Source organism: Tetrao urogallus (genome assembly GCF_951394365.1).
Source record: "Tetrao urogallus genome assembly, chromosome: 9".
NCBI classification, from domain to species: Eukaryota; Metazoa; Chordata; class Aves; order Galliformes; family Phasianidae; genus Tetrao; species Tetrao urogallus.
This window is the reverse complement of record NC_136822.1, coordinates 297,208-317,904: the sequence shown is the minus strand read 5'-3', so window position 1 is coordinate 317,904 and position 20,697 is coordinate 297,208. Positions and strand designations below refer to the sequence as shown.

The 20,697-nt window shown below is 39.9% G+C and overlaps 1 protein-coding gene across 1 annotated transcript in view; it reads right to left on the bottom strand.

Annotated features, from left to right (window-relative positions):
- The window catches only part of LOC306949634 (glypican-5-like), a gene marked incomplete at both ends in the record, with an annotated part of 362,433 nt that overhangs the window by 257,256 nt on the left and 84,480 nt on the right, over nucleotides 1–20,697 (bottom strand). The window contains 1 exon segment of the mRNA XM_079539627.1: nucleotides 17,264–17,958. Within this exon segment, the coding sequence (XP_079395753.1) occupies nucleotides 17,264–17,958 (695 nt within the window).

Genomic DNA, 20,697 nt, shown 5'->3' with positions numbered 1-20,697 from the left:
TCTTATTTAAAAGAATGAAAAGTTACTTTCACTCACAATATGAAAGTCTCCACAAACTTTAAGTAACAAAAACTCATTTAAAGGGGTAGTTCTCTCAGAGGTATAATCTTACTATTTTCAAGAGAGGCCTATTAAAAGAGTTTATTTGTGAAAGGATAATCTTCTGCAGTTTGAACTTTCTCACCAAGCTCTCCTCTAATTGCTATGCGGTGTAGGAGCTAAGACTGCTTGTAATGCTAGACATGTCTATTGAATCAGAACTAACCTTTTATTCCAGATATTTGCTTTGTAACTTTTTGCCATCACTAGACACTTCCAAGGAAATATGCTTCTGTACTTTCGAAGCATAGGTGACTTTTAGGTAATTCACTATCCAGTTGATTCAAAATATGAAAGACTCATCATTTTGTGTAAAGCCATTCAGAAAAATGCAGCTTTACTTTGTCACTTCTACTATGTGAACCATACTGTGATGAAAAAATAGAAGGAACATCATAGTGTAGCACAAAATTAGAGAGTCCAAAATTAGAGACCAGAAGACTTATTTCTATTAAATATATAAACTAATAAATGGCAAGAGAATAGCATGACTGTGACAGCAAGTCCATTTCAGGAAGAAAAAAAGAACGTAACAACCATCAACACTAGTGGTTTATGAAAACACACTGCAAAGAAAGACTGATTACTGCGATACTCATTCCACTTTATTTATCATGGAACAGTATGCTTTACTTACACCACAAAGAGATCAGGGTTTGTTCACTTTGCATATATAAAACCACGAAGCACACATACAAGTACTCTGCAATGCAAAATACAGATAACCCATGATGTCTGTAGGAAAGAAAAGCAAGTAAGCACGTCAAATTAGAACATCACATTTAAGCATGTGTTGCTGGCATATCATAAATGCACCTTTGCCACGAACTTAAAAACAAAAAAAAAATTAGAACTTGATGTAAAAATTAATCCCAAAATGCCCATTGGTTTCTCCCTTCAGTGCTCTGAATTTTATTTTCAGTCTATTTAAAAAAAAGATTTGTTAAAATCATGTGCTGTTGGAGCAGCACTAGGGAATGTGGGAAAGCAAAAAACAGTCTTTGTGTTAGCCAAGCCACAAAGCATCTACAGAGCTGAACTCATCATGGAAATGTCAGGATGCTGACAGCTGACTGACACACTGGCCACTGCTCGCACATTCCCCTGCGATTGGATACAACATGGCTGTTTCTGGACAGAACAGCTCACATACAGCACAGTTATGTGCAACCTCAAGGAAAAAGAAGACATCTGAGAAGTCACTAGATTGACAAAATTCCTTGTTTGCTGCAAGGGAAAACTTCTACACCTTTGTCTTCCTGTCTCTTCCCAAAGGGAGACAGCAGTGCTCCCCAGCCACAGCAAGGCACAAGCTGGCTGGCTGGCTGAGGCTTCTGGTTGGAGTCCCTGCAAACGCCTTCTCAAAGGAAACAGAGACCAAACACTGAACCAATTTGGGAGCTTCTGGCCACCTTCATCCCCACTCTGCTCTTGTGCTGCTTCCAGGTCCCACTAACACTGTGGGAAAAGAAAGGCTGGGAAGAATGAAGGAAGCTTCCATCCTCACATTGCACAGCACAGACATCCCAAAGGTGTGAAGAGCCATTTTCCCGTAGGCACAGGGCTGGAACATCAGCTGGGGATGTTTCCCCCTGCATCCAACCTGGGTTTTTTTTTTTGTTTTTTTTTTCATCCTGGAATTTTCTGGCGGTGGGAAAGAAAAATGACATAGTGATGGAGTTGGAGACATTTAAGACTGCTGTTAAAATTCTTAAAAACTGTTTCCGGTTGTCATGGTTTTGTGATTTTTGGCTTTCGGTATTCCACATCATAACATCATGTGGGGCACTGGGACTTTAACTGTCAATGCTCAAGTCCTGGTACCTGCCCTGAAGAGAAGAAGAACTACATTCCCCAGGGGACCTTGCGGTCAGGGAGAGGAGGTTTAACTCCTGGCAAGGTCACCTGATTTCTCTTTCTCGCTTGCCCTTCGTCGTGGGCGCTGCTCCCGTCTCCCTGCTGCTCAACTGGACTGCGCATCTCACCTCAGCGTTGTGGTGAGGCTTATCCACCTTTCGGACATTCTCTCTCTCTCTCATTATATTTGATTTATTAGCTTCAATTCTGATTATATTGTATTATAGTGTGTTATCTTGCATTCTGATAATATACTTAGTAAATTAGTTTGTTTCTCCTCAGATCGGTGCCGCTGTTTTAATTATTTTGGGGTCTCCTGTTTCCTTTTTTTCTGGAGGCGCGGATCTGCGGATCCCTCTGCCCCGCTCGTCACGGAACCGGGCCGAGCCAGCCCTTAAACCGTTGACACAGGTGCCCGAGTGGATTTGCCCTGCTTCTGTGGCAGCTCCATGTGTTGGGTTTGTTGCTGATAAGGGCTGAGCTACTCTCCTTGGAGACAAGCCCAGGACTTCAGCCTGTCCCCCACCCCCAGCTCCTCCTCCCCCACAATGGTCATTACCATCTTGGTGACCTTTAGGCAGTACTAAGTGAGAGGGACGTTTCTGTATAGAAGTCTCACTATAATTAATGGAGTAAGAGATTCTGTAAAAATTAAAGCCATTCTTCATATTTCATATTTTCAGCTCTTCAGCTGCTGCTTTTACCCTTCCACTCCAGTTCCAAAATCCCTGCAGGAAGACAGCAAGGAGGCAGTGGGGGGAAGCAGAGGAGCAGACTCGCCCCATCGCTTTTGCTGAGGTTGTTCTGTATAATGACCCAGCTATTTGGCTGTCAGCATCCTCCAGAAGAGCCCAAGGATGCTGGATATTCATTTGCAACCAGCTTCCCCAAAAGGTTTGCCCTGCCAAGCCCCAGGCAATGCCCACTGCTCCCAGCATGTGCAGAGACAAGAAGGCTACAAGCAGGGCAAATTTATATACAAAACAACACAGGAGAGGGGCTGTAAATACCTCCACATTTACATACCTATAATTGCAATCCAGGCTGCATGATAAGGAATTGGCACACTTGATGAAAAGTTTAAGCAAAAACAGAGATAAAATGAAAAAAGTGTCTGCGAGTGGCAGCACAGACAAGAGAGTGGCAGCCTTGAGGATTTCCAGCAGCAAAAAGGCTTTCAATTACAGCTACATGCTGCCAATTGATAATGCCTTCATTTCCCCTGCCATGCTTCTGGCAGGCTGCAGCCAGACCCTCAGTCCATTGTTGTCTGCTCTACACCGCAGACGTATTCATCCATTTTCCCAAAGCCTTGTAGGGATGGTTATCCACAGTTGTTTTGTTGCTAATTTACAGAGCGGTTTGCTTTCCAGATGCCACTTCCTCTTCAAGTTCAGGTAGAAGGACTTCCTGGTGGCAGGTTCCCCTTTGCATCACCCAGCCCAGAGGGAACCCAACTTTTGAAATCCCAAACTGAGATATTAAACAATTCCATCAGCTCAGCTCAGCCCTCCTGGGCTGTCTCAGGAACCACATTACTTTGCTTTTACATATGTGGGCACCACACGGGTTCCAGGAACTGTCTGGCACGATGGATGTGCTTCCCTGGTTCTGTTAAACAGTGTTACTGAGGCACTGCTTGCAGTCTGGTAACCGTTTGTAACCAACATTTGACATGGAGAAAAATTGTCCCTTGAGCAGCAGCATAATGCAGATGCTGACACACGATAAATATCCCCAGGTGACAAGCAATGGAGTCACTCACTTGCACTGTGGAGGAAAGGAGTCACAAAGGCTCTGCTGGACCACTATAGAGCATCCAGCACTAGTAGTTGAGAGGTGATGATTTAAAGTTCATTTCCACAGGGGAAAACTGCTCATACCTATTTTCTCTCCCTTAAGCATGCAACACTGCCAAGGTTTACAGTATCCTTGGGAAATGTTCTATTAATTGCCCTAGTGTTCGGTCCAAAACCTGTGTCTGCTGCTGTGCAGCAATGCTCCAGATGTGGGATGAGGAGGTGGCAGTGGTGGATGCAGCCCAGGATGAGGATGCAGTCAGCAGCGTCAGTCCTATCACAACAGAGCCAGGAGCTGTAAAAAACCTATGCTCCCTTTGCACCTATTATGCACCCACATGGCCTCCTTGTTCTTTTTTCTACACTTCATTCTCCTTTCTGCTTATAAATCATGCATGGCTTCATAGGAAATTTGAATTGATCAAGCAGCACTGAAAGTGAGGTTCTCCCATTCAATTTCTGAAAGAGCAGACTTTAGGTAGATGAAAAAAGTAGCCGAAAGTAACACTAAGTACAAATAATACGGTTAGTTTATGCTTTCAATGTATGTACATCTTCTGTGTATTTCTAAAACTTAAAACTCTGTAAGACAAAAGAAAAACAAGCAAGTATTTCATGAATTGCTTCAGAATGATAATCCTTAGTAAAAATACTTGCCAAGTCACTCCAATTTAAAATAAATAAATAAAAAAACTACTTTTCTATTGAAATGTGTTGGGGAGAAATGACCTAAAATGATCTTAACCCTTCATATTCAAAGTCTGTTAGGCTTTCAAAACCAGAGGAAGGAACTCTGGTCAGACTGGGAATTGTACCAGAAAGCCACCTCTACAACAACTTCCCTCCTCTCCCAGCTGCTCACAGTGACTCAAGGGTACAAAACAGCTCAACAGGGGACACCATGGCAATGGCCACAACAAGGCAAGCTGCTAGAGCAGGTATGGGAGAGAGGAATTGGGCTCCATCCCACACAGCCTGCAAGGCTGCACAGCTTTGAAGAGTATGACGTTTCTAGTAAATTTTATAACCCTTCTTCCTCTTCTGCTATTCAAGCAAGCATACTTCCTTAGAAAGCTTGTTCTCAGAAACTAGTTTAAGTAATGCAGGAATAACACACAGCAGTCCTAAGAGTTCCCACCAGACAATTGAGTTGCTGAGAAGAAATAGCCGTGTGGCCTTTGGCAGCAAACCAGTAGAGCACTGACCTCTTGTTCTCTCCCTAACCTTTCATAAAACATTCTTCAAACAAACTCTGCACACATAGGGAAAACTGCAACTGCTCAGAACTTATAATGACAAGCTAATATTTATAGCCTTAGTGCACAAAGTCAGCCACACAAAAGTAATTTTTTTTTTTTTTTTTTTTTTTTGACTGGTTGGCTCTTTTTGTCGCTCTGGAGCGGATGATGATTCAGGCTGTGATTATAGAGGATTTTGACATCAATATTCCTTCATGTCTCACTAAATATTTATCCTCTAAAGACTACCTTTCTACAGAACTCTGTATTTGCTGTCATTTGAAAATATCTGGAAACAGATCAAGATGCAATTCCAAGAGTTGCACAGATTCTCAATTCACTCCCTTTTATGGAGGACAGAAAGGACAAACTCATCAAAGTTGCTCAAATATAAGATGCCCTGTTGCTTGTCCATAGCACAGGCATCACTGAGCCATATCATTGATCCTGTTGAACATGGCCTTTAAGCCATTAAACATCAAACAAACTATTAAAAGTGAAGACTTCGACAAACTTGCAATGGCAATATAAAATCATATGGACTGTAAACCACAGCAGTTCCAAAGCTGATGTGTCCATGAAAACAGACGTGGTCCCCCAGGCCAAACACAGCCTGTTCCACACCAAACAAGTTCAGTACTGCCTCATATGTGACCAGATGTATGGCCATCACACATCAAGGAGGAATTTCATCATTATGCTGAGGCCTGAGAGGAAAATCCAAGCATCACCTTTCAGCTGCAAAGTTCAAGGTGAATTTTCCTGCTGCATGAAGGCATTACAAGAAACAACTTGTCAACCAGAAATCAACCAGTTGCTGCTTTGGTTTCTACTTCAATCCTGCAGCTGCTGTTGGTAGTCGTTTATTGACAAAGCTCTTGAAAAGATGGCCTACAGCATTCCCAGTGCACCTTCAACATGATCAACAACTGTACTCCTCAGTGAACCTGGTGCAGTAAGGGCTGCCCTACAACCAGGCATATAGGGGCTTCAAATATTTTTACCATAATTATTTTTCTAGCTATTTTCTACATCTTTTGTCTCAATTTCTTACATACCTTTCTCATTGCTTTGCCTCTCTACTCCTCCAAATCTCTTCCTGTTATTTTTATTCATTCTCTTTTCCTTTCACAAAATAAACTTCTCCCCCAGGCACTTGTCCCACTCCAACTGTGATTAAGTTCGTGCTTTATAAAAATGCAGTCAGATCCAAGTGATATTTTGCACTTAAGCGAGACCTGTTGCGTCCACAAAAGGAAACAACAGCACATTTTTAAAAATCATGAAATTAAAATGATATAGCAAATGATAAAAAAGAGAACCAATGGCATACTCCATATAGTGGAGTAATATCAGCAATTCAAATCAAACCGTCTTATTAATGAAGCCTTTAGCAGAAAGGCTAAGCCATAAGGGTTACTTCATGCATGGATACCTTCTTGTAAAGGACAGATGGGCAAACCACAAGTGTGCACATCTTTGCTGCTGAGCATTCAGCAGGGGCACACTGATGGATGGCAACATCCCAGTTCCTTCTTCATTAACCAAATGCTCCTCTGACTGGCTTGCCATACATGCCATTTTCCCATTGCCTCCTGCCAGACAAGGTAGTAAGACTTTCCAAGCCCAGGCTCAAGGGCCTCATGCTCATCTTTCCAGCAGCAGCCCTGACTCTCCTCTTCTCACACCTCTGCAGACTGCCCAGGGCTCCCAGGAAGCCCATTCAGACCTATGGTGCACACAGTTTCATGCACTGTGCTGCAGTACCCTAAGTAACAGCAGAAATCCCAACACAAAACACCCACGTGTTACACGCGAGGCAAGCATTATAGAACATCATGCTTCTGATCACATGCAACTTCAGCTGGCTTCTGGGTGGGGTGCTGCTGTACGACCGCTGTAGCCTAACCTGAGGCGTGCACTGCCACATTCTGCACTGCTTGCAACATGCCTACATGTTCGTATCTTTATGAATCTGCACACCTTCCCTTGGGAATAAACCAGAGATGTGAATATTCATATTTGCACGATAGATACATTTTTAAAAATACAACATAGTCTTTGCTTCTTCCTATCCACCCTCCACATCAGTATCTGCAGTAGTAAGTGCTTTCCAGGGAACTATATGGCAGCTGGACGCTCCTAGGATATGAGGATTCATGTTTACATGACTAACAAATGCATGAACTTTAAGACTGCAATGAGAGAAAACCTATATTTAATAGGAGAATGCAAACTATGTGGTCTCCCAGAAAAGGTATACAGTGGATGGTGTAAATTTGGATAGAAGAGACTCATAAAAGAAAGAGAATGGAGCCACCACTCCCTGCTACAATCAGAAAGAACACGGGCACTTAGCGTCGTAAAAGAGGAGCTTTGGCAGCAGTCCTAGAGACTGAGTAACTCAGATGAAACATGCACAACTGTAACATGCTCAGATCCTGATTGAAAACCCAGTCTTTTATGGTATCTCCAGTTAGCGATGTAGACGGACTGGCACCTGAGGGAGCTTGAATTCATGGGCAGCAAAAACTATGCATCTTCCTTGCACACGTCATATTTTGTTTGAACGGAGTCCTCTGAAGAAGGACTGCTTAAGGCTCTTACCCTGTTTGCTTCAATAGCTGAGGGGAGCGATTGGCTGCTATTTATGAGGGGGGCAGCTTTAAAGAGTCCACGTTGCTCTCCCTAGGATTGAAGTACCTAAATAAAAATGCAGGCTCTCTTCTCTAGATGCATGTACAGTCAGTGCAATAATGAGGATTTGTCGTTCCATCTCCCCTTACGTCACGCAGTAGACAGCGTCAACTTCTCTGGATCACACAGACATCAGAAGACTAGAGAAAAATTCTGTGAAGCAATTTATTTTTTAAAGATGGACAAAAAGGATAACACTTAAAAAATAAAACTTCTTTACTATTAACAAAAAGCTCAGAGAGCCACAGTAAATATACATAAATATTTATATAAATGAATAAAACCACCACCTCACTCACCTCACTTTATTACAGATGTATATCATTGAGTCACCAAGAGTTTGCCCTTTCCAAACAATGTCCTGGGTTTCTTCACATGACAATTTCAGTGCCACCAGGCAGCCCCATGTACTGATGTTTCTGGCTGCCTAACGCCCTTCTAGTACAGCTGGTGTTTTTACTCTAAGATCAAAATGCTAGCAATGCAATGATTATTTTATATCAATTATCACTAGAACCCAACTAGTTGGAACTAGAAGTTCCAACTGAACGTGAGAAAGGAATTCTTAATGGTGAGGGTGTCAGAGCCCTGGCACAGGCTGCCCACAGTGGTGGTGGAGGCTTCTCTGGACATATTCAAACCTGCCTGGATGCCTTCCTGTGCAGCCTGCTATAAGGAACCTGCTTTAGCAGCTAGGCTGGGGGAGCTCCAGAGGTCCTGCAATTCTGTGATTATGACCTAAGTCATTTTGGGAAAAAGACACTAACGGAAGGAAGATATGAATAGTTTGTACCCAGCTGAATGAAATATTTTTCCCAGTGTATGACACTGAAAGCTCTTCACAAGAGGCACCATGGCTGCTAAGCTAACCATTCTGCTCGTTATTCCCATCTCCTTAACCACCTACTGCCAGCAGAGTGAAGTCTTGCACTCACCAAACTAAACTGCTGAACTGCTTTTAGCCAAGTTCTTGCTTCTCAAAGTCCCTGTAATGAAGCTGTAACACTTTCCATCTTCCCTTTGCATTCCAAAACCCAAAATTTTTCAGGTTTCCTCCAAAGTTATTCCCACAGTGTCTCCCAAACTATTTAAAAATACTTTGAGTTGAAGATTGTTTCTCCAAGACCAATCTATAGTACATTATGAAGTAAGCAGCAAGCATTTGGAAGGTAAGGACACACTAAGTTCTTTTAAACACTGAATCCGCAATCTAAGCTATTCAGGAGAAAAAAAGAATTGACTTCAAGTAATAAGAGATGGTAGAATTAGCATGCATCCTTGGAGATCTAAGACAACAAAGTAAGTCCACAAGCTGTTTGTAAAAGAAAGACTATGTTTGTGCAACATTTCAACTGCAAAACAATGAGCAGGGATAAGAAGCTCAATCCAGTTCACAACAGGTAGACTAACACTCAAAAGACTTGATAAAAATAGGACTAGACATTATTCTTTAAAAAAATTGCTTTTTAACAATCAACGCCATGAAAGCTTCCTTGTATTTCAGTGTTTTGGTGTTTTTTTTTAATTCAAAGAAAGATGCTGTTATTATATACTTTTTCCCTCCAAAACGGAAATTGTGCTAAGTACAAAATTAGTGAAAAGCTGACGTACCAGATTGTAAAACATGCAACCAATCTAGGAACATTTGCTGTTCAAACTGACACGTCATCCATTGGCAACTAAATAGTTAAAGAAAAAAAGGAAAAAAAAGCCTTAAAAGACTCACGAGAATTAGCTGTTGCTAAAACAATTTTATGGTCCTTTCCACTTCACTGGAGGTAGTTTGTATGGCTGACTGGAAGCTATTCAATGCTGTCAAACATCTAACACTCCCACAGCTAGATGCCTTACAATGAATAACAAACAGTCGAGCTTGAGCTGGAGCTGCAGTTTTATCAAGGTCTAGACCCCAACCCAGCAACACACCAACTTCATTGATGCCTTGTTAATTTCTAAGACCAAAAACTAACCACAACAAACAGAAAGTGCCAAGATTCCAAAGCACCACAACTACATTTAATGCAATGCAATATAGAATTTCAGGCCCACAAGAAAATCTGTGCACCTGATTTTTTGTTTGTAGTTTGCATTGATTCTGTAAAAGAAAATAGCATTCCACTTGAGTAGATGATTTACACAATCTTTGGAAGCTTACAACAGAAGCACAGAATAGAAGGAAGAAAAGTAGAAACAGTGAATAGAGCATACACAACTGTTGCTGAAACATTAAGCACATCAGCTGTCATCCTAAGTACCATTATTTCCGTATTATCCCAACAGCTGATTTTGCTTCAAACAAAACCTTGGACTCATACCATGTTTACATCCTTCATCTTTCAACTGTAATAATGGTGAAGTGCTGACACCAACATCATATTCCAGCAAGACACAGAGTGCTCAGTGAAATTACAACTGTTACCTTGACAGGTTTATGATCATGGCTTCAGTAGTACTTGAATTCTGTAGCTCATATCCTGCCAGAAGACAGACCTTGGTACCCACATCTCTTCATACAGCTGCAGGATAATGCCATACAGGATGGACACACACTGTGACGTTGGGCACACTTTTCCATGCTTGCTGCTTCGGGGCTGAAAATGAGCATCTTTCTGTCCATTCATTTTACACAGGTCATGACTTTTTTTTTTTTTTTTTTTTTTTTTTTTTAATTACAATTACGCTTGGCTCTGTCATTCACAGAAATGAATCCTCCTGGAACCAAAAGGAGCTGAAAAGTCAGAACCTCAGTTTGGTGAACAAAATGTAACAAAGCAGCTGTTTTGAGAAAAATTGCTTATATCATGCAGATACAAATCCCTTAGTAAGAAGAACTAAATCTGAAATCTGAAAATAGGAAACCCAATAAGGTAATTCTTAGTAAAAAATAGCTGCTAAATGAACTAGTATTTCAGAACTGAGTTGATTATCTACACTCTAAAACAGATGCAGCTTCACTTAGATGAAGGAGAAAAGCATGTATGTGTGTACATTAATGTGCTCACATGATAGTATACACCTGTGCTATTGAATACAGTGTTTAGCATCACACAGAGGCAAGCTCACCACTCCTGCAATGACCAAGGATCCTTGCTTCATCAATTATGCAATTTTAAGAATATATTTACATCCAGTATCAGTGGTGTATCTTTGTTAACAAAACGAAACAGCAAAGAAGAAATGAAATGTACTTTTCAGAAATTTATTGGATGTTACTTTTTTTAAAATCCTGTCCTCTAAAAAAAGATATGCAAAAGGCAATACGAGTTTTTCTACTTGATCCAACCGTTGACCCATCCCCACCATGCTCACTAAACCACGTCTCTAAGAGCCACATGACTTTTCGCTCTAAAAGCTGGCTACTCTTCCTTGGCTTTATGTTTTATCTTACTACAGATCTCACTAATAGTGTAGTTAAGCACTGTTAGTTCTTTTTTCTGTTTCTCCTCAGATTGTGTTTTCTATTCTTAATGACATCAGACCATCAAAATTACTTTCCCTAAGCCTTCCACGCATTGCTGAATTTCTAACAGAAAAGTTGTGGCAACCTTTACATTTTATTTTCCAAATTTCTTCCCCACTCAGAAAATTCTGGTCCAAGCTCAGTGCAACCACGTAGGCATTTCAGGATATACTGCAAATGTTATTTCACAGGCAGATGCCTCTTTCCTCCCTTAAACTGAAACTAAGAAGTACCTATACACCTTGTTTGTTCAGAATTAAAGGTACATATCTTTTCAACTTCCAGTTAGCTAAGAAAATATGCTGAGTTGCACTATATGTTAAGGACACTGAAAGTCTACTCAAAGTTTCTGGAAAAAGGAAGTATTATTGGAAACAAGCAAACAACAAAAAAAAAAACACTACTGATTTCTAGTTCCATCTTTATCATTGTCTTGCTTAATACTAAAAATCAAAACACTAGCAATGATGTAATATAAATACAGAGAGGAATCAATTTAAAAATGGCTTCAAGGAGGAAAGCATAGACAACAGAAATGCAGACAGAAGAGTTATGTGGATATTCCTCTTGACTACAAGCTTCCTGCTTTGCGGAAGCAGTAAAATTTTTAAAACCACTGATGGGAGATTAACAAACCAGCTGAGACCAACTGTCAAACTATATTTTCTGTGTGTTTTTTTTAAATGACTCTGGATACGAGCTGCTACTCTTTCTACAGTTCCTTTCCAACTCCTAATTATATCTCCAACCATAAATCACAAATGACTGTAAAAGAAGCAGTTGAGCACCACCATCACCATCAAGGTGGTAAAAAAACATAAAACAAACTTCCCAAGATGGAATGTTTCTTTTTAAAGATCCAGAATAAATAAAAAATAATAAGGACAGACAGACTGAACTTTGTCCAGTTTCTCACTGCTGCCAGGAGGGTGCCATGAGTTGGTCTCCAACATGCACTCAAGAATTTTTTCGGGGACTCCCATCGTGATTCCTCTGTAGGTGGAGAATGGCTGTTTGATATTCAATAGAGAGACACTGTAATTTCGTGTACTATCATCAGTGGTGGCAAACATTTACTCTGGAAGTTCAAGGAAAATAGGGCAATAGGTGGTACTCTAAATTATAATAGAATTTTGCAATTACTGTTACTCTGTAGGAGGACAGGGAACTTTGTGGAATCTTTCCACAGTGGTATCTGGTCCTTCCTACTGCCATCACTTAATAGCTCAGGACCTGGCTAACTGGGACAAAGCATTTAATGTGAAGGTATGTCATTATATTGATGATTTAATGCTAACCTCCACATTTCTATCTACAATAAACAACACAGTAGGCTCTTTGTCTTCTATTTACAGGAGAAAGTATGGGCCATCAATCTTTAAAAGGTACAGGGACCTAGATTATCTGCCAAATTTTTGGGTGTTGCCTAGTTGCGTAAGACAAAAGTCCTACCTAATGCAGTTATTAACAAACTAAAAGCATTCCCTGTGCCAAAGGCAGTAACTTTGCTACCAGAGTTTTAAGTATATTGGAATACTGGTGGTTGTTCATACTATGTTTAACACAGATGTTAAGAATTTTCTATCAGCTGGTAACAAAAGGCCAGATGTGGGACTGGGACCAACAACAGGATGCCTTCCAGCAGGCAAGGCTAGCAGTAAAACAGCTACAGGTATAAAGCATTTTTGACCCCACTCTCCCCACCAAGTTAGATGTGCATGTGACTCAAGTGGGATCTGGGTGCCAATTGGAGCAACTCTGATAGGGCATTGGTTCCAGATGTGGCATGGAGCAGAAGAACAATTTAGTGTGATAGAGAGACAGTTACTAGCCACATATTCTGCAGTACAAGCAATGGAACCAATAACACAGACAGCTGAAGTTATAGTAAAAACACTATGTATCTAGAATTGGGTGAGAGATCTGATGCATATTCCTAAGACCCAGATAGCCTAATCTCATAGAATCATAAGGTTGGAAAACGACCTGTAAAATCATCTGGTCCAACTGTCCTCCCATCACCACTGCTCCCACAAGCACTAAACCAGATCTCACAGCTCCTTATCCAGACACCACTTGAACACTGCCAGGGATGGCAACTCCACCACCTCCCTGGGCTGCCATTCCATGCCTGACCACCCTCTGAGAGAAAAAGTTCTTCCTCATGTCTAAGAACACCATGCTTCAGACAAAGCCGGAACTGGGATATGTTCAGTATCAGTGGAGGTGCAAATTTTTAGTTAGCACAACCAGACAGACTAACCATTTTTGATCCAACAGAAATCATCTGTACTTCATATGTTATTCAGTTCCTATTACCTGCCTCCATGTATGCCCTCAATCTGCTAGGTGCCTCAAGAGCAGCAGGAATGCCCCCTTTCTGGGACTCGATTCGAGGAAGCACAAGCACCAACAGTATTTGTTACAGATAACTACTTGTGATAGACAAGCAGCAAAATGGGAGTCCCCCTAGTGAACAAGAGCATCCGTCACATACAGTGCTTTAATCAAAGACACTTCCAGTATGCTGCTGATCAACAGGGACTGACCTACACTATATATATTTATTTTTCTGTGATTATAATTTAAGTATTTTAAAGACTACAGTATTTTATCAGGAGAGGAGAGCGAATTTTGCTTACAATGAATAAGCAAACACATACACCTTCCCAGGTGCCAAAGGCCAGCATACATTTCAGAACTGTCTATCTTCCTCCCCCAAGCATTTTAATTGAGGATATTTTATTTCCACTTGGAATAAAAAATAAAAAATAAAAGTAAAAAGCGGGAAAGGTGCAAAAATGCAGTTTGGTGTAAAGCAATATAGTAGACTGATTGCATGAGAAAACAGCACTCACTTTTAAAACACAGAAGAGGAAAAGTATAGAGAAAGTCTCAGAAACGACAAGGAAGAGTGAACAAAGTTGGTGTCTCTATCTGGCTCCAAGAAGCAATCAGATCTCCTACCAATATGAAAGACAATTAGATTTCAGCAGACAAGCCAGAAAGTAATGATTGTGATTGCTGATGCTGCAGACCGTGGCTGGCCCACATTAGGTTAAGTAAGCTGGATGCAAGCCAGTATCATTGAGCAAATGGCATGGCACATTCTGGAGGAATCTGAGGAGAGGTTACTAATATCTTAAAGGTGACCTTTCGCACATGCTATCCCAGCAAATGGGGCAATTCTCTTTGCTGTAATGGAAGAGATGAGCAGAGGTTAGTCTCTTGTAATTATGCACTCTTCCTATAAATAGGATTTTTTAATATATAATTTTATAATAATTGACTGAACCTCATTTGAGGGAAGTACACTGTGCGCTCTATTGGTTTCCTTCAGTCCTTTCTCTCATTTGAAAGAAAACAATGTAACTTCTTATTCTTCATTATCATCCAGGCGGGCAGCAAGCTCAAAAACAAATTCTAATTTTTAGCTGTGTTACCTACTAAAAAATGAAAAACACTTCCCAAAAGGGCAGGTGCCTCAGGAAAAATGAAAATTACTAGGAGGGCTCTGCTTTCCTGAATGAGTTTTCCATAGATTATTTATAATTGAATGAAACCAATTACAGCACTTGTAATGGAAACTGAACACATACATTAAACATTTCCATTTTTTGCAGAAGCTGAACTACGTGCACAGGAAAAGATCTCTACATTTATGTGAAGGTAAAAGAGAAGTCATCGTTTTCTGAAAAAATGAAGTACAAAACCTTCTTAGAGTAGTCTGAAGGGCTACTATCTTATAATTGAAAACTGGGGCCCAGATTCCAAGAAGCCGTCTCATAGACAGAAATCCTGAAGCTGGAGATTGAACTCCTTTCCGTTTCTCTAGAGATGGAAATGCAACTTAATTAGGCTCGATTTTCTAAATAGAGGTTATTGTCCTCTGTAGCTACTCAGTAAAGTTTTAAATCAATATCAGACTAAACACTTGCTCAAATAGTGGGACACGCTCTGTCTTCAAATCACAGTCTTACCATGCAGAAATCCAATATCTGAAAAAGCTAAAGACTGAGAATAACGAACTGTTATACAGTTCTCATTTTCAAACAGAAAACATCCTTTTCTACCCTACAGAGCAGTCCCTAAACCAACACAATCTTTTTTTTTTTTTTTTTTTTGGGGGGGGGAGGAAGAATTAATGTAGTTTCAAGCAACACCTTTGAATGCATTCTGAATGAAAGAAAGAAAATGTTTCAAAGTTACTGCAAGGGATCTGAGTAAGACTAAAGTCAAATAAAATGATGTGAATATTCTTTGATATCCATCAAAGAAAATTGTCAAAAATACTTCAGAGGTAATACTGCTTTGAAAGCAGCTAGAAGCAATATACTCATTGACTTCATCTGTAATTATCTGGTATCATTTGGATTATGTATGCATTTTACTCCACAATTAAACTAAACAAGAGCATAAGAAGAGGCTTACAAATGCCATGCGGAATTACAATTTAGCATTTTGTAGCATGTTGTATATATTGCAGGAAATATCTGTCAGACCATTTTTGCTGCCAGCAGTCAGGAAGCTTCAGTTTATTCCTAATTACTACTGTGTAATCAATAATGAAGCAGTGTGATGATTTAAGAGGCATCTATCTATACTAAGATGAAACTAGTATTATTAATTTAGAATATATTTTCATTTTCCTAGACTTGCATATAACTAATCTGATAGGGAAAATGAGAGCAGATGTAAGAATATTGTCCATTATGCATTCCAGACTTAACACTGCTTTGTGTCATACATTATGATGCTCCCAACAAGACATTAGCAGGAGCAAGATCTGTTCTACACCACATGTAGGCTCCAAGGCCAGTAGCGTAGTAGACAAGAAAGTAGACAAATCTTTTCTTAATATTTCGTGTTTATCCCTGATTATCAAAATAGCAGATATGAGTGTCATGGATGTAAAGTAAAAGCAGAACCCCCAGGCGACATGAACTAAGATCACTTCAAATGATATAGTTAAAATTCTATCAGATTACTAAGAATGGGGGGCATTTATTTACTTTTTTACATCATTTGCATATATACAGTCACTCTGTTTCCAACCGCTCTTCTAAATTAAAGGCAGCTGTGGCACTAAGTATCTTGGAAGGTTACAAATTACAGCCATTTTCTCCTGGCAAAAAATGTTCTTAGCCCAGAAACACCCCTGCCATATTCTCTTCGCACAGAATCTTTCAGCTCTTTTTTCCTCTTACATAATAGATGACCCGAGTTCAGCCTAGGAATTCAAGTTTAGATCTGAGCATTTCCTTCTAATTTGTTCTCTGCAAGAATTCCTTCCCTAAGAAAGAGAGATCTACTTGCATTTCTCGTTTTAAATTAGGCTTTCTCCTCCTTAAGGCCACACTACTGCATTTTGACAGCCATTGCTAAACTTCACAGAGATGTCATCAGATTCACCATTACTCATTTCAATAATTTCCGCTGTAACTTTCAACATCTTGAGAGAATATCAATCAGTCAAGATGATGCTATTATTTACAAGAATTCTGCCATCCTAGTTATATCCTCTTTAATCTCACACTTAAAAGAGATGGAATTATTTCAGTGTATTTTGTTCTTCTGCTAATGTAAATGCTGTCAAATAAGTACCTTTCCTATTGCTTTTTCCAGCTTTCATTGGAGGAAGGTACTCACTGTAGACCTCTACTACCTTCCTGATGTCTCAGTCATCAGCACAAAAACGAAGTGACTGTTAAATTACGAAGAAGTAAGTTTCTTTGCATTTATTTAGAAACACGCTGTTTCAACCTTGTACGTTATTGCCTGTGGAATGCCTCCATACATTACAAATACTTACATGCCAGGGGAACATTGTTTCTAGAATTCCAGGATCAAATATTTTTAAGTATGAAAATACGCTGTTGATATCAAGTATATTATAATATACTGCAGACAAGCTAGAGCTACCTCCACCACTCCCTCACCCCTCCTTTTATTTCAGTGTGGACTCCACTAAACCCCATCCGTAATATTTTCATGGACTGTTAACAAAGATCCAGTTGAAAACCAAAAGCTGATTTACAGAAAACACAAACTTGTTCAAACATTTAATAATGAAATTTATAGATGGGGGTAGGGAGTGATCACTGAGCACTTACTGTAGCAGAAAGCTGTGGTCCATTTAACTGTGCATGCAGGATGGCTTCGTTGATGGAGTTCCAGATTCCCGTCAGTGCTATTTCCAGATCATGTGAGGCACCCATTTCATTAGTCAGATATTCCAGTGTGGAGATATACTCCCTCCATTGCATATCCAGTTCTGACACGCTGGCCAAACAGCCCCTCATCACATTCAGACAGTATCCAACACAAGGCCTGATTAGTGTCAGGCCCTGGCAATGTGGGCAGTACTGCATCCTCACTAGAGCTCTACTGCACTCCTTGGTGAGGGCAGCGTGTTCAGTAGTATTTATCACTTCAGTGCCCAGACTGAGAGCCTGGCTGAGCATCCTACTTGCCCAAAGAGATTTTGACAGCTCTGTAACCATGTTTTTAGAATAGTGTCCAAAAGGATTTATGTCTTGCCTCGTAAGCCGAAGACATTCCGTATAGTCCTCTGACAGATCAGTAATTCCTGGATTTATTAGCCGACTATACACCAGAGGAAAAAGACTGTCAAAAAAACGTAATACTGCATTTTCCACTGTAGTCTCTGCACCCAGGATGTAGAGGGAGATGTCTGTGAAAAGTTCTTTAACAGGCTCTTCTGCTTCTTTTGCCATAGGTCTGTAAGCTGCTTCAAACAGAGATCTTGTACGGTTTTCAGCCAAGCGCAGGAAGGACTCAAAGGCCTCTAAAAAAAAAAAAAAAAAAGGGGCAGGAGAGAGAGAGAGAGAAAGATGTTAGATGTTAACAGCAAGCAGCTTACATCTAATTCACAGGACTAATAATGTCCTGAGCAGGGACACCAAGAGCTATACAAAATCAACAGTGTGAATACACTAATAATTAATACAGCTTTCATCAGAATATGACAAAAAAGACAAGTAAATATTACATGTGTATAATATAGAAATGTCTTAACACACACTTTTTTTTTAAAGAAAGATTACTGTATTATCACTACTTATACCCCAACTCAAGCTCTAGTGGTCACTGCTGGATCTTCACAGACAGTGGGCACAGGGATCAGATGTATCTAGATGTTTTTTTTTTTTAACTGACACTGTATTTGGGCAATACAACAAAGACACATCATCAAAATATCCTTTACATCAACAAGCACTGCTGGTTTTAAGTACTTAGAGAGAACTACTGAGAAGTTCTCTCAGAGAACTCTGAGTAGTTCTCTCTGAGAACTACTGAACATTTTCAATGCCTTGAATATGTCTCCATAAAACTGCATAGTAGAATACTTGGACAAGCAGAATTATGGAAGCCATGAACTGCTATGACAGGAATACCTGGTAACGGGGGAGGGTGGGGGGGGGGGCATAATACACCCATCACACAATTAGTACTGGCTGTATAAACAATTATATGATACCAGCATTTAATAAAATACAGGGAGAAAATTCATTTTTTTATCTTCTTGTAAACCTGTAATAAAGATGCAGTGAACACTGAAAAAAGTCAAAGAATAACATGTACATCTCATCAATGCTCAGAAATGTTGATCCTCATTCATTACCAGTACTTCTCAACTACAGCTATTTGAAATGATTTAATAATTTAACAGTTTGTGAAAGCAGTATTTTGATAACACAATGACAGCTTAACGTTTTGCTAGCTTTCATCCCAAGTATCTACTGCTATGAAATAACACTGCATCAAAAATGGAGAGAAGTGTAAAGGCAACTGTGTTGTGTGAAATGTTGTCTAGACGTACAAAAAACATGCGTGTGCACATTTGGATAGCTGACATGCAGAGTGGATACATGCTAGAATGAAGGACAAGACAAAGACAAATGTACAAAGAGCAACTTCAGATAAAGCTGCTGGACAGCAGCTCAGTGAAAGATTGAGATAACTGAATGTAAACATAAGCTGATGCTTTTCTTTCACAGTCCTGTGAGTGGATGGCTGAGGTGCACTTCTTGCAAAGAACAGATCAGGAATAAAGGGAAGATGCTGTGTGAAGAAATTCTCTCACTGTTAACATCAGCTTGGCCTGAGCTCCAGCCAAGGGTTAGGCAGAACTTAACATTGAGTCTATGAACAAAGAATGAGATGAAATTTTAAGTACAGGAAAGCAGTATTTCACTTAACTACACCATTTTTGAATGCTCTTATTAAAAAAAAAAAAAAAAAAAAAAAAAAAAATCTAAGAAATGCCATAGTTAAAGCATTTGAAATTGCACAATGTAACTATTATACAATGACCAAGGTGCTAGAATTTGTAGACAGATTTGTAGACAGGAACATGCATAGAATCAATTCCCAAGATTATTTTTTGATGACACAAAAGACAGTAATCTGAACTATTCCCACTGCTTTCTTTGGAAACTGTACAACAAAACGCCTCTGACATAAATCATGCTCACACTTCTCTGAATGGCAAGTAGTTCCCGCTAAGGGAGGAAACCTATCACGTTGTGCCCCCTGAGGACTGGCCAGATAATGGGCTTTCAGTCTAATCCTACTCTGCATTCAGCTGAACATCACCATGCAATTCAGAGCAATGTAACACAAACTGATCTAGCCCAAACATCAGCTTAACAAAGGAGCTGACACAATACTGTAAGATTAGCACACACTGGCCAAGTTTTGTAGAAGAGCCTGCTCACTGCCTTCCTCTGTTACATCTCTCTGGGCAACTAGCTTGTTTGCTATGTGGAGCATTACAATCCCCTCACCACGAAGGGCAATTTAACCAGACAGATAATATATCTCATTGTACATTAGTATTTTACACACATGCACAAGCTGTTTCCTTCTGCCTGAGAATCACTTCAGCATTCTCATTGATGCTAAACCACGAATACTCTGACAGAATATCAAGAAATGAAACACATTTCCATTTAAAAAGAAGCTCCTTCTCAGACAGAGAAACATCTTGCCAAGTTTCAGAATGAAGCAGATTTTTACAGCTGTGTTAAAAAAAAATCCTAACTTGATTCGTGATGAAAATGCTGACACAACTAAATTGTAATGCAGTCAGCTGCATGCCACTGTACCATTAGATTTTTTTTGTGTTTGACGATTCACCTGAATTCACCTACTTTTATTTGTAGGGAAAATCTAACAACCATTTTTATTTATCACATTGAAAAGACAACAGAAATCTGAAGAGCATGAAAACAGTGCCCTAGGAGTTTCCTCCTTTACTTCATCCCTTGCAGATAAGCAGCCTGCCATTAGGTTATGGAAGCAGGGACTCTCTCCAATGATGCCAGTAGATTCCTACATACCCTTGCCTTCCACCTCTATAAACTCTGCAACCATCACCCTCCTTATCTGAATAAACGAAACACATTTATGAATTTACACGTATTCTCAATTTCCTGGAAAAATAACAGCCCCCAGTGAAAGATGAGTTACTGACAACTTACCTCCCAACAAAACAGATTTCAGGAGCTTCCTGGGTAATAGG